The sequence below is a fragment of the Solea senegalensis genome, unplaced genomic scaffold, assembly GCF_019176455.1.
Source record: "Solea senegalensis isolate Sse05_10M unplaced genomic scaffold, IFAPA_SoseM_1 scf7180000014736, whole genome shotgun sequence".
Taxonomy (NCBI): domain Eukaryota; kingdom Metazoa; phylum Chordata; class Actinopteri; order Pleuronectiformes; family Soleidae; genus Solea; species Solea senegalensis.
The window spans coordinates 6,277-19,218 of NW_025321113.1; the positions used below are offsets into that span (position 1 = coordinate 6,277).

At 44.9% G+C, this 12,942-nt stretch overlaps 3 protein-coding genes across 3 annotated transcripts; all 3 read right to left on the bottom strand.

Annotated features, from left to right (window-relative positions):
- Nucleotides 1-4,004: 4,004 nt before the first annotated feature.
- On the bottom strand, nucleotides 4,005-6,638 carry LOC122761488 (D-dopachrome decarboxylase-like). The gene is made up of 3 exons (XM_044016734.1): nucleotides 6,393-6,638; nucleotides 5,458-5,633; nucleotides 4,005-4,378 (listed from the first exon to the last, which is right to left on the bottom strand). Exons 1-3 carry the CDS (start codon nucleotides 6,498-6,500, stop codon nucleotides 4,306-4,308), a joined length of 357 nt encoding a protein of 118 aa, XP_043872669.1. The 5' UTR covers nucleotides 6,501-6,638; the 3' UTR covers nucleotides 4,005-4,305.
- Nucleotides 6,639-6,998: 360 nt separating this feature from the next.
- On the bottom strand, nucleotides 6,999-10,992 carry LOC122761484 (dynein regulatory complex subunit 4-like). Its single transcript, XM_044016730.1, has 11 exons — nucleotides 10,808-10,992; nucleotides 10,530-10,619; nucleotides 9,498-9,695; nucleotides 9,215-9,421; nucleotides 9,084-9,138; nucleotides 8,785-8,990; nucleotides 8,094-8,261; nucleotides 7,919-8,005; nucleotides 7,629-7,841; nucleotides 7,347-7,412; nucleotides 6,999-7,270 (listed from the first exon to the last, which is right to left on the bottom strand). The coding sequence occupies exons 1-11, from the start codon at nucleotides 10,808-10,810 to the stop codon at nucleotides 7,157-7,159; spliced, it is 1,407 nt and encodes a 468-aa protein (XP_043872665.1). The 5' UTR covers nucleotides 10,811-10,992; the 3' UTR covers nucleotides 6,999-7,156.
- A 280-nt stretch (nucleotides 10,993-11,272) lies between these two features.
- Nucleotides 11,273-12,917, bottom strand: LOC122761487. The gene is made up of 2 exons (XM_044016733.1): nucleotides 12,423-12,917; nucleotides 11,273-12,211 (listed from the first exon to the last, which is right to left on the bottom strand). Exons 1-2 carry the CDS (start codon nucleotides 12,475-12,477, stop codon nucleotides 11,538-11,540), a joined length of 729 nt encoding a protein of 242 aa, XP_043872668.1. The 5' UTR covers nucleotides 12,478-12,917; the 3' UTR covers nucleotides 11,273-11,537.
- Between the last annotated feature and the right edge of the window lie 25 nt (nucleotides 12,918-12,942).

A 12,942-nucleotide genomic window follows, 5' to 3' on the forward strand; every position in this document is an offset into this window, starting at 1 on the left:
TTATTGTCGATGAGTCAGTGAATACCCCGAGTAACGACAGCCGGCCATCTCCAACTGGTTTCGCCCTTCCCCGTCCAAATGTCTTATCAGGTAGCAAAGTATCTGCATAGTCCCCATGCACGGACTGAACCTCTAATAGGGTCGAATGATATGGGAGGCCAATGTCGCACATTAAGAGATATGAACTGAGCTGATCGCTCCAGTCGATGGTGGAGAAAGCACAGAGCCGGGGTTATTCTTTGAAGGGAAGGGTAGGAGGAAGGATGTGTTAACACATGACCGAGTGCTTTAGGTGGATGAGGAAGACGGGCAAGGATCTGGCCTCATTATTTCAATACGGGAGAGAGATGTCTAGGGCAGCAAAAGGCTTTTGAATTAGGTTAAACTCGGCACATAAAGTGGGGTTGAGACTTAGAATGTGAGTCATTACGGCATTAGGAAATAGGGCAGCTCAACTCAACAGCTTGCTTTCAATGAAACCTAATATCATTACTGAGGCAGTGAGATTTTCTTCACAGCTACTAGAGTGACAATTTGCGCATGCAGGAAGGTTGTTGTCCGTGTGAGCACAATAACCCTGCCTTCTGTTTGATCTACAATGCTTTCTGACACCGTACTTCACCTTGCCATGCATAAATTAACTTAATTGGGGACTTGAGTCCAGAATTGCAAATTCTTAAGCAAATGATTGTGGCCAGTAAAAACAATTGAACTGCCATGGCTTACTTTCTTTATCTTGAGGATACAGCATGAACTTAAAGTGTTTAAAACTGCATATGATCCCTATTTTAAATCACATTCTGCTTCCTATTACAGGATTAGATATTATTATTGTAGCCACCCTAATCCAAACCAAATATGATGCTACATTAACGGCTCCGAACAAAGGAAAGCAGGCCTCGGCTAATCAAGCGGAACAATCCGAATTAGCACGACCATGCTAATTTGCACTCTGCTTTTTGCCAACGAGCAGCATTGTCTTTTCTTGTGCATCACAACAAGTAAAATGAATCAGTGACCTAATTAAAGGAGGACAGATAGACCTACAGTCAGCAGATTGCTTGATTGCTGCTGTTGTTGCACACTGAACAGCTTCAGGTGCTTGGGTGACATCAGTGCAGCGTGGGTGAGTGACACAACATGCTCTTTCAAACACCTTCCATTCATGGTTTGATGTCAGATAAATGTGCGATTGTTCAATAACAAAGGGCCTCTCAGAGAAGATACACTTGCACACCGGAGAGAAAAAACAAACACGCAATGTGTGCATACACAAAACAATGCAGGAAACTACAAGTATATTTAAGTCAATGTCTATGTGGCTTTGCACTACTGTAGTTAGGCGACATTTTGTGTTATCGGGAAAAAAAAACAACCTCCAACGGTGTCTGAAAGCTGAGAAGTTGCACGTCAAAGCCAACGTGTGTTTATTACAGTAATTTCTCTCGTGTTGTTTCAGGAACCCGGAGAATCAGAGAGGAGAGCGGGTACATAGAGTGGTGTGTACACATTTTCTTTTGCAAATTGAGGCAAAGAATGAAAGAAAGAATCATTGAGAGACTCAAAAAATGCTATTGTTAATATGTTTTATACTGCACAAATTTCAAATTTAACATGCCAAATCTGTTGTTTGTGTACAACTGCAGTGCTTTTCCCTGAATAAATCTTTTTGTTTTTCTTCATTGTAAGTGATTAAAACAGTATTTTAACATGCAGTAAATTGTAAATAACTGCCAGATATTGGAAGTCATTCTGGACAAAAGTCCAAAAGCTCTCAAGTCACAAGACATTATCTGGCCCTTTTATGGTTAAAATACGAATACACATTCACAGCTGTATATATACAGCCACAGGATCACTTAGATGTAAGCAGATGCCCTGATGACAGACAATTTAGTGGTATTCATCTCATCCACAAATATAATAATCTCCTAGGAGACGTGCCTGTGCTTTAGCAGATGCTACCAAAATGGCAGCCGAGCACATTTATGTAAAAAATGTCAACATAGACAAACAGATAAGTGTCTACGCTGACCATTTTCCACACCTGCTCAGTGAATTCCTCAGAGACACCTTTCTTAGTTGCGGCACTGACAGATGAGTCAACAACGTGTCAACCACTTCACCCAGTAACAGCCTTTTTTCTCTTCGTTTTTTTCCCTCCTCCCATCCTTTATGTTATATTGTATATTGAGAGCCACACACACACACACACACACACACAGAGAGTGAGTTAGTCTACAATATCTTCACTGAGAGCCATTTCAGTGTTGAGGAGAGATTCAAAAGGGACCACTCTGCTGCCACCCAAGCAGGCACACACAGCAAATGATCTCTGAAGGGTGCTTTGTTTATCCACACGCACACACTTTGTCATTATTTCGCCATTATAGGGCAGAGGAAAATCTGTATTTTTAATCAGCGCGAGTTCACAAAACTGTCAGGAGGACATTTCATCATTGGAGGAAGGAGATGTTGTTGAGTACAGCTATGGACACACACGTCAGAAGCAGTGCGCTCTTCTGGGTTTAGATCTGTTTAGAAGTGTGCAACCTTCACTTTAGTTTTCAGTTGCACACCAAGGTCATTTCCAACCCCGCATGCCTCTTCTGTAAATAAAGAGGCACAGCTTTCACTCATGGGTCCGCATGATTGACGTATCCACCGGCCTCCTGGATACGGCTTCCCTCACAGAGATGTATATATTCTCTCTGGATCTTTTTTTTTTTTTTAGACTGCGTCTGACAAATCTGAACACATGCAGCCACTTAATGTGGGGCTAACTGCATTCCCATATAGTGAAATGACAGCCACATAAAACACGGAGGGGAGAAGAAGAAAAAAAAAACCTAAGGAGGTGAACACCAAGTCTATCTATCATCCATCACACCGTGAGCATGAGATGTGTCACGGCACGCTGCAATGAGCCAGAGCCATGCGGCTACGGAATAATAATTATGTGTAAACCCAGGGCGAGAGAGGCGGTCATGGGGGTAACGCGATTGTCCTGATCATTTGCTGAGAAGGTATTGTGTGCACATCGTTGCTTATCGCTTCGCTTCGTATAGCGACGGCTCCTAATCCCGAGCGACGCCCATCCAGCCGCAAGCAGCTGGACCGACACGAGACATGCAGGCTACATTTTTTACACTTTATCCCCCGTCCTCCTCCTCCTCCATTACGGACAGTTTTCTTGCCCCTCAAGTGCAGTAATCGCAGGCCACATTCCCATGGGCATCCGTGAGAACCAAAACTGCTGCCATGTAGCATCCAGTGCAGGTCAGTGACAGACAAACAGGACGCAGTGCCGACGCATGCACGCAGGGAATTACACGAGCAATCATTTATTTTGAAGGAATAAAAAGCGGATTCTTACCATATCTCCCTTCGCAGTGGCGTAAACGCGTGTATGTGCTGCACATCCAGCGCAGAGTGCGGTCAGGAATAACCTTTTTCTGCGCTCCTTCTGTCATACAGTCCCCCAGAACAACAACGCAGGTCTTGGGTAAAAAAAAAAAATGTATATAAATCTTTCCCCAGTCGACAAATGATTTCACTGCTTGGCGCCTCGATTCTGATTGCGTGGGTAATTAATTCAAAGCAACGTAGTACCGTAATGTGCAGAATAAAGCGTTCACTTCTCAAACCTCTTCAAAGAAGGATTAGGATTCTCTTTGTATTTGGACATTTACACAGAGATCAAAGGTGATTTTTATCATCACAGGTTCAAGGAAACATCATTTAAAGGTACAGTGTGTAAACCTTTACAACATTATTGTTGAGCTTTCATGTTCATTATTTATCGAGCAGTTTTGCCATTCACTCACACTTTCATGTTACAGTTGAATGTCTCTCATCTCACTCACCGACCAGCAGGTGGCACTCAACAGCACTTTATTGTCAATCGTCTGGAAACGAACTGTGTTTAACAAATTACTCTTCAATTTAAAGGATAATTTCACGACAACATTTAAATATTCTGAAGAAAAACACAGAAAACATTATTTGGACTTGAAATATAACGACTTTATTTATTTGACCTTTGTCAATCACTGAAGTTTCAGGAATGTGGCAACAATTCATTCATTATTCACTATTCATAAAAAGCAGCTATATTATGATCAATTGTTTTTATTATTATAAAAACCCCTACAGCTAATGACAGCAATCGTTTGTTATTCTCTGAATTATTTTGTACAGTTAGCGTCTTTAAGTGACTTCACTTCCACGTGTGATTAAACATGAGTTTAACGTGAGTTTGACGTGAGTTTTTCACGTGAGATGTGTCAGAGACAACAACGTCCTTCATAAAAACGTCATCACTGTCCTCTTCTTCCCGACCTGGTGAGGCTGCAGCTCGTTAAACTGGACGATGATCCTGTCGATGACAGAGAGAACAGGTTTATGTCAGGGTTAGTTACTAACTGAACAGATAACTGACCAGGTAAATAACCAGATAACAAGATAACTGACCAGATAACAAGATAACTGACCAGATAAATAACCAGATAACAAGATAACTGACAAGATAACAAGATAACTGACCAGATAACAAGATAACTGACCAATAACCGAATAACAAGATAACTGACCAGATAACAAGATAACTGACCAGATAAATAACCAGATAACAAGATAACTGACAAGATAACAAGATAACTGACCAGGTAAATAACCAGATAACAAGATAACTGACCAGATAACAAGATAACTGACCAGGTATATAACCAGATAACAAGATAACTGACCAGTTTAATAACCAGATAATTTACCAGGTTAATAACCAGATTATTTACCAGGTAAATAACCAGATATCAAGATAACTGACCAGGTAAATAACCAGATAACAATATAACTGACCAGGTAAATAACCAGATAATTTACCAGGTAAACAACCAGATAACTGACCAGGTTAATAATCAGATACTTAACCAGGTAACTGACCAGGTTACTAATCAGATACTTAACCAGATAACTGCCCAGGTAAATAACCAGATAACCCAGATAACTGACCAGGTAAATGACCAGATAACCCAGATAACTAACCAGATAACTGACTAGGTTAATAACCAGATAATTTACCAGGTTAAAACCCAGATAATTTATCAGGTAAATAACAGATAACTGACCAGGTAAATAACCAAATAACCAGATAACCAGGTAACCGACCCGGTAAATAACTAGATAACTGACCAGGTAAATAACCAGACAACCCAGATATAACTGACCAGGTAAATGACCAGATCACCCAGATATAACTGACCAGGTAAGTGACCAGATAACCCAGGTATAACTGACCAGGTAAGTGACCAGATAACCCAGATAACTAACAATAACTGAACAGATAACTGACCAGGTACATAACCAGGTAAACCACACTCACTCAGCAGTTCCCACAGAAAGAGTCAGTGATCTGTGGTGACACCTGCTGGTAGAACAGGTTACCTGCAGACTCACCTGTCTTCACTCAGACTCAGTTGTGAGGTCAGGAAGTCAAAGATGTTGGCGCTGTGCTCCTTGTTCTTGTCGGCCGTGTCGGTCGCACCGATGGCAGAGACGGTGAGCATCACACAGGGCGAGCAGGAGCCGGCCACCAGCAGGGGCAGCGCAGGGGTCACCGCCACGTTCATCCTCTGACACACACACACACACACACACAAACATCATGTCGTTGCAGTCAGATTTTTATAGCCATTTCTTTACAAAAATGGAACTTGCGTTACCAAAATTTGTTTTATATACGGAGCCCTGGAGGTGACATTGATGGAAATTTGAGCTGTCCAGCAGCAGCGGGACAGCGTCATAACTTGCATGCGAGCACTGTAAATACACACACAATATATATATATATATATATATATACTTGACACAATTGTTGTGTATCTGCTCTTGGTCTCTTTCCTCTGTCCCCTGTTTTTTCCTTTCACCCCACCAGTCGAGGCAGATGCTGTACATCTGAGTCTGGTTCTGTCAGAGATTTCTTCTTCTGTTAAGAGTTTTTTTCTGTGCAGTGCCCCCTAGTGTTTGCTCATCGTGTGAACTGTTGGGTTTCTCTGCTCTCCATGATGTTGTCTATATACAGAGACCTGAGATCATGTATGTTATGATTTGGCGCTATACAAATAAAATTTAATTGAATATATACTGTATGTATATGTTCATATATGTATAAACATATTATAAAAAAACAGATTTTTCAGATCAGATTTTTACGGAAGCGTATTGCTGCCACACATTCAAAAAAAGTGGGGTGCTCAGCGAGATAGTTTTGTATGTGTGGCAGCAATACGCTTCCGTAGATTTTAACGACAGTAACAAGTGTTTAATTCCAGATCCAACACGGATCCAATTCCAGAAGACTGTTCTCTGATCACACACACACACACACTCACATCGGCAGGTTTCCCCAGAGAAGCCGCGATGCAGCCGCTCAACTTCAGCAGGAACTCCTCCGAAAACACGGAGGCCGGTAAGTTCGTCTGTAACTGCACCAGAGGCATCTTCCTCTTCTTCTACTTCTTCTGCTTCTTCTGCTTCTTCTGCTTCTCCTCTGACAACGACGAAGGTCGACGATCAGTTCACGAAGTTCTCACTGAACCACAGACTGGAGTGAGTTTGCGGGTCAAACGCGGTTGTTTCCTGCGCGTGAGACACATTAGCGCCATCTTCTGCCCCGGAGGTTAAATCACAGCCTCTTTCTTTGGAAAACCCCCCCAAAAAACTACAAGTTTAGATTTTAACGAGTAACCTGAATTAGTGTGTGTGTATGTGCGAGTGTGCGAGCGAGTGTGTGTGTGTGAGGACAAGACAGACAGTCCTGCTGTGAGACGTCTCAATACTGCCCTCTACAGTTCAAAGTCCTGAATCACAGACTGTTGATTTAAGCTCTGCTCGGACAAAACATCCCATACATTTGCTATATTTACACATATGTGATGTTAAATGAAGTTTATGTTTAAACAGAGTTGTAGAAATAATAGAAGGAGAATTGAGTGATTTTTGTGATTATTTATTGGTTTTGTGATGAAGTTCATATTATTTTAATGTGATGTTTCTCACTGAGGATCCAGACCCTGAAATGAGTGTGTGTGCTGGATCTGGACCATGAGCCGCCGTGAAGACGGATGTGTCGTGGGGCGGCAGACGATTGGTCGGCTCAGCGAGTGGGCGACGGCTCGTTCAGGATCTGCTTGGCGGAGGGGAAGACGTGACGCGGGACGTTGAGAGCGTCGAGCGTCTGCGTGCAGCTGAGCACCAGGCGATCGTACTCCTGTGGGTCATCACAGGAAGTGATGTCATCACAGCTGCACACGCCTGGTCAATCACACAAGTTCACAAACACTCACCTGACGTTCTCGAGACAGATCCTCCTGCACGGTGCCGAGTGCGACACGTTTAGACGCCAAGATTTCCTACGAGAGCAAGTGAAACACACAGATGTCAATCAAAAAGAACAAAGAGAACGTTTTCATACGGCGGAGCGTTTTCATACGGCGGAGCGTTTTTATATGACGGAGCGCTTTCATACAACGTGACAAAGTTTCCTGACCTGACAGAAAGTTTCCTGACCTGACAGAAAGTTTCATGAGCTGAATGTTCTGTCAGGTCAGGACAGGAGCATGTCTCACCTCCAGTTTGTGGGCGGCTCTGCAGCCTGAGTTCTGGTCCGTGGCGGCGGTGGCGGACAGCGTGGCACACAGCTGAGCCTCGTTCTTCTCCACCGTCTGTGTCAGAGCCTCCAGCTTCTTCTGCAGCAGCAGCTCCTTCAGCCCGCTCCTCTGCTGCAGCTCCACGATGGCGTCCGTATGTTTCTTCAGCAGCTCGTCGCGTTCCTGCTGAACCTGCCGACACCGACACACTCACATCAGCACCACCTCAGGCCGCAAGGTCACGGGCTGATGCGCCAGCGCCGCGTTACCTGCTCAAACGCCTGCAGCAGCAGCTCACGCTCCACCTTCAAGTCCCTCAACTCCTTCTCAGTGACCTTCAGTCGAGCGCTGTTCTTCTGTGGGACACACACCAGCTGTTTGTTAGTTTACCTTCAGTATAATAAAGTTTTCATTCAGACACAAGCTCATTTGCGGTGAACGCACCACCATGTCGTCACCGGCCTGCTTGTGGTCGTGCAGCTGTCGCTGGAGTTGAGACAGATTGTGTTGTGTTTCTTGCAGCGAACCCCGGAGCCGTTTGTTCTGCTGCTGCGCTGCTGACAGAGCACTGTTAACTGCAGACAGCTGCTTCTGCACCTCTGCTGCCTCCTCCTGGACACACACAAACACAACTCATTAAACACTGTTTCCATTAGGAATGTTATTAAAAATACTGCAACTTTACCATTCCAAACCGTAGCGTGACATAAAAGACTGTGAGCGCCCCCTGCTGCTGAGTCACAGAGGCTCAGTCTCAGTGAAAAACAGATCTTAAAAGATTTGTGTCATAAAATCTACGCCTGCGATATCTACGTCACATGTTCACGCCTTTATCTCACTGTGAGACAGGAAACTGAAGTTTGTAAACCACTCACTCTCTCACACCAAAGCCCATAGATAAAATCAGTGAATTTAACATCACAGCACACAGGAGCTGCTGGTCCTCTGCTGCCTCGTGTGGTCACTTTGTGTCACCGAGTTAAGTCTAAATTAAATATTTCAAAAACTGAAGTGACAAAATCAGACATTTGAACTTAGTGATGGAGGCAGCAGTGGATCGACAACTCCTGTGTGTGCGATGTTGAAATCACTGATTTTCTCTGTGGACTTTGGTGTGGGAGAGTGAGTCTCTCACCTTCAGTGTCTTCTCATCTGCCAGCGCTTTGGTCTGGAGGGCGGAGTAATACTCCTCCACTCCTCGCAGCGCTCGCTCATGCTCGTCCATCAGCGCCACAATGCGAGCGTTCATCCTGTCCTCCACCTCGCTGACCTCTGCCCTCCGCCTCTTTCCCTCCGCGTCCACCATCAGCTGCATCTTCTTGTGATATTTGACCTCGATTTCTGTCGCCGTGGAAACAAAAGTTCAGCTCAACTTCACCAAACTGCTGAATGTCAAAATAAAAGCACGGCTCACATGAAAATCAAAACATTCACCCGCGAGTCTGCGATCATAGTCGTTGGTCAGCTCCAACAGCGCCACCTTGTGTTTCTGTGGACAGAGACGAGACACAGAAGTAAATACGGAGACAAACTGGACAGAGGAGTGGCAGTGGGCGTGGTCTCACCAGTTTCACTTCTTTGATGGAGTTCTGGTCGTGGCATCGCTTCTCTCTGGCATCTGCCTGCTGGTTCTGAACGAGCTCACGGAGCCCGAGCTCAGACTCCGTGTGCCGGTCGTGGGTCAGAGCGGCGGCGGCGGCGGCGTCCATCTTGAGCTCGGAGATTGTGACGTGGTGCTCGGAGAGAACGTGTTTCAGCTTCTGTTTATACACCTGAACGTCACAGTCACATGACATCAGTATCCTCTGATCAGCTCTCGTTATTGTTGGTATATTTTTGACAGCTCACATTGATCTCCACACGGTGGCGCTCCTCAGCCTCCTCCCTCTCTCTCTCCCTGTGTCTCAGCATGTCTCTCGCCCGCTCCAGCGCTCTGCGGCTCGTTTCCCAGAATGCCTGCATCTTGTCGCGCTCCAGCTGGAAGTAGCTCTTCTCCTCGCGCTCACGCTCCAGCTCCTCCCGCAGGCGGATGATGTGCTCCTCGAGCTGCCGTGAGGTCAAAGGTCAGAGGCCTCAGCATCAGGTATTCAAGGACATGTATTTAGTTACTTTTCTCCTGCAGAAAAAGGCTGCAGTGGTATGTTTGTTTGTTTTAACCTGAAGAAAAACCCCTGAAGAAGAACCTGAAGAAAAACCAGAAGAAGAACGTGAAGAAGAACCTGAAGAAGAACCTGAAGAAGAACGTGAAGAAGAACCTGAAGAAAAACCTGAAGAAGAACCTGAAGAAGAACCTGAACAACAACCTGAAGTAAAACCTGAAGAAAACCCTGAAGAAAATCTAGAGAAAACCTGAAGAAAAACCTGAAGAAGAACCTGAAGAAAAGCCTGAAGAAGAACCTGAAGAAAAGCCTGAAGAAGAACCTGAAGAAAAACCTGAACAAGAACCTGAAGAAAACCCTGAAGACAAATCTAGAGAAAACCTGAAGAAAACCTGAAGAAAACCTGAAGACGAAATCTAGAGAAAAACCTGAAGAAAACCTGAAGAAGAACCTGAAGAAAAACCTGAAGAAAAGCCTGAAGAAGAACCTGAAGAAGAACCTGAAGAAAAACCCAGAAGAACAACCTGAAGAAAAACCAGAAGAAAAACCAGAAGAAGAACCTGAAGAAAAACCTGAACAAGAACCTGAAGAAAACCCTGAAGACGAAATCTAGAGAACAACCTGAAGAAGAAATCTGGAGAAAAACTTAGTCGTTTATCTTGTTTATAATGTTTTATTAAAAACTGACGTCACATCATGTGACTGTTTCACTAGCGTCTCTCCAGGCTAGCAGCGTTAGCATGTCTCCTGGCAGCGCTCACATTACATGTCATTTTTTTACCTGGTCCTTGGACATGTCCTCAGTGGACAGACCGTCCACCACCGCGGACTTCTTCCCTTTTCCCGCCGCCTGCCTTTGAGTCTTTGGGCCCTGGAAACAAACACGAACTTTAATAAAGCTAACACATGCTAACACCTAAGCTAACACACGCTAACACCGCGTTCCGTGGCCCCGGCTGACGCTAAGCTAACACATGCTAACTGTGCTCACCAACATTAACACGGTACCGAGAAAGTATTAAAACGGTAAAAGTCGCGTGAAAGCGTGACGTTACTCACCATCTTCAGACAGCAGCTAAACCTGGCTAACTGCTAGCTACACAACAAGCGCTGCTATGGAAACGCACGTCACGTGAGCGCCAGTCACAGTGAAACGATCACAGATCAAAGTGTTTATCATCGTTCGCAAATTCACGTTCACAGTCACAGTTTATGAAGTGATGATTGTTCGTTAAATACAACGAATTAACCTTTATTTAACCAGGAAGTCCCACAAGATTAAAAAAAAAAAAATGGCCATGAAAAATCGAAACTTTATTAAAAAACAAACAATAAAACACTGCATTACACTAGTGTAGTAGTAGTATCAATAGTAGTAGCAGTATCAATAGCAGGAGTAGTAGTAGTAGCAGTAGTAGTAGCAGTAATAGCAGTAGCAGTAGTAGTAGCAGTAGAAGCAGTAGTAGTTATAATAGCAGTAGTAGTAGTAATAGCAGTAGTATTAGTAATAGCAGTAGCAGCAGTAGTAGTTATAGCAGCAGTAGTAGTAATAGCAGTAGCAGTAATAGTAATAGCAGTTATAACAGACAAAGAAATGATCGTTACTTCTGTTTAACATGGACATGGACATCATATGTCAGCCATCCATTCATCCATTCATCCATTCACACATTCACACTCAGACTCTGTAAAGTTGGCGATGCACGGTGCGACAGCGTTCATGGTGATGGAGCGATGTTTTTGTAGAAGCTTGGACGCGTTCTTGTGAGTGCAGACGTTAGACAACCTCTCATTGGCTGCTTCCTGTCTGTGAAGGATTGTGGGTGAGTGAGTACACGCACTCGTCACCATGGCGACCTGTAGTTCTCGTCTTGTTGACCACGACGCTGTACAGGTCGCCGAGCGCAGGCGTCTCAGTGACGATCGAGCTGTAATACTGGCTCTGGACTTCGGGTTCAGTCCCTGGCTGCACGCCGCCGTACTCCACCTCCTCGTAGATGACCTCAGCTGGAGCTCCGCCCCTGCTGGGGTTTGTCCCCGCCCTCCAGTCTGGCCACAGTCTCAGGATCAACACGACCAGCAGCATCAGAATAGCACCGATGGCCACGCCCACAACGACCTTCCATACGTCTGACGGAAAGCGTACTGCGTCCGCTGCGTTCCCGTTGGTCCCCGGTGCGTTGGTGGCGGCCATGTTGGGATCAGTGGTCACCTCCAGATACGCCGCTTGTTTCCTGTTACAGAAAAACCAGCCGGTGTCCGAGCGCCGGACGCCGCGGACGACCAGAGTGTTGTCTGTCGACAGACCACAGCGCTCGTCTCGGACGTCCACGCGGCCGTTAGCGATGGAGGCGAGAGTCACGTGGTTCCCGTTGACGAGGCGACTCCACGACGCGTCTCCTGCCACGTGAGGACAGAGCAGCGTGGCGTCTCCATCCTGCAGCACCGTCACTGTCTTATCGTCTGTAGAGTCAGAAGTAAAGTGGCGAAGACAACGTTTATCTCCACATTCAAACATCTGGAGTTCAGACTCAGCGATATCGCCTTTTTTATTCAAAGCTGAAATTAGAACTACATCATCGTACGTTTTTTTAAGTTATGTAACATCACGTCAAATCATGACAGAAAGTAATGGATTTTTAAAGAAGTTTCACAAACAGCTTAATTTCCTCACCAGTGAATACGAGGCGGGCGAGTCCGGCCAAGAGAAGACAGACGAAGACAAACATGTCTGCAGTCTGTTTTTAGGACATCAGTGGAAATGATACTGTGACTCAGCGCTGAGTCACAGTGTCATTTCCTGGCTGCTTCTTTCCATGACATCACTTCTTTTTGTCACTGTTTGAGTCTCTTTGTCGTTCACATTTACAAAAGGAAGGGTTAGCGTTAGAAATGTGAACATGACGAATGTTCCTGTCGCCCCCTGGTGGATAACTGTTACTCCCTGGGCTTCAGGTCCATCTTTAACTATAGGACATTACGATCACAGATTCTTTTTCCTTAGTTTACTCTGAGGCTGTCGTGGTTGCTATAGCAACGGTTGGTTGTTGAGTCTCATCTTCTAATGTTCTGGGATGGAACGACACAAGTTTGCATAATTTGCGTTAACTAACGTCAACTTGTGACATCGTGAGAAAATGTGACGTCGCCCTCTCTCTCCCTCTGAACTGTCCTGTGATTGGTCAGTGAACATA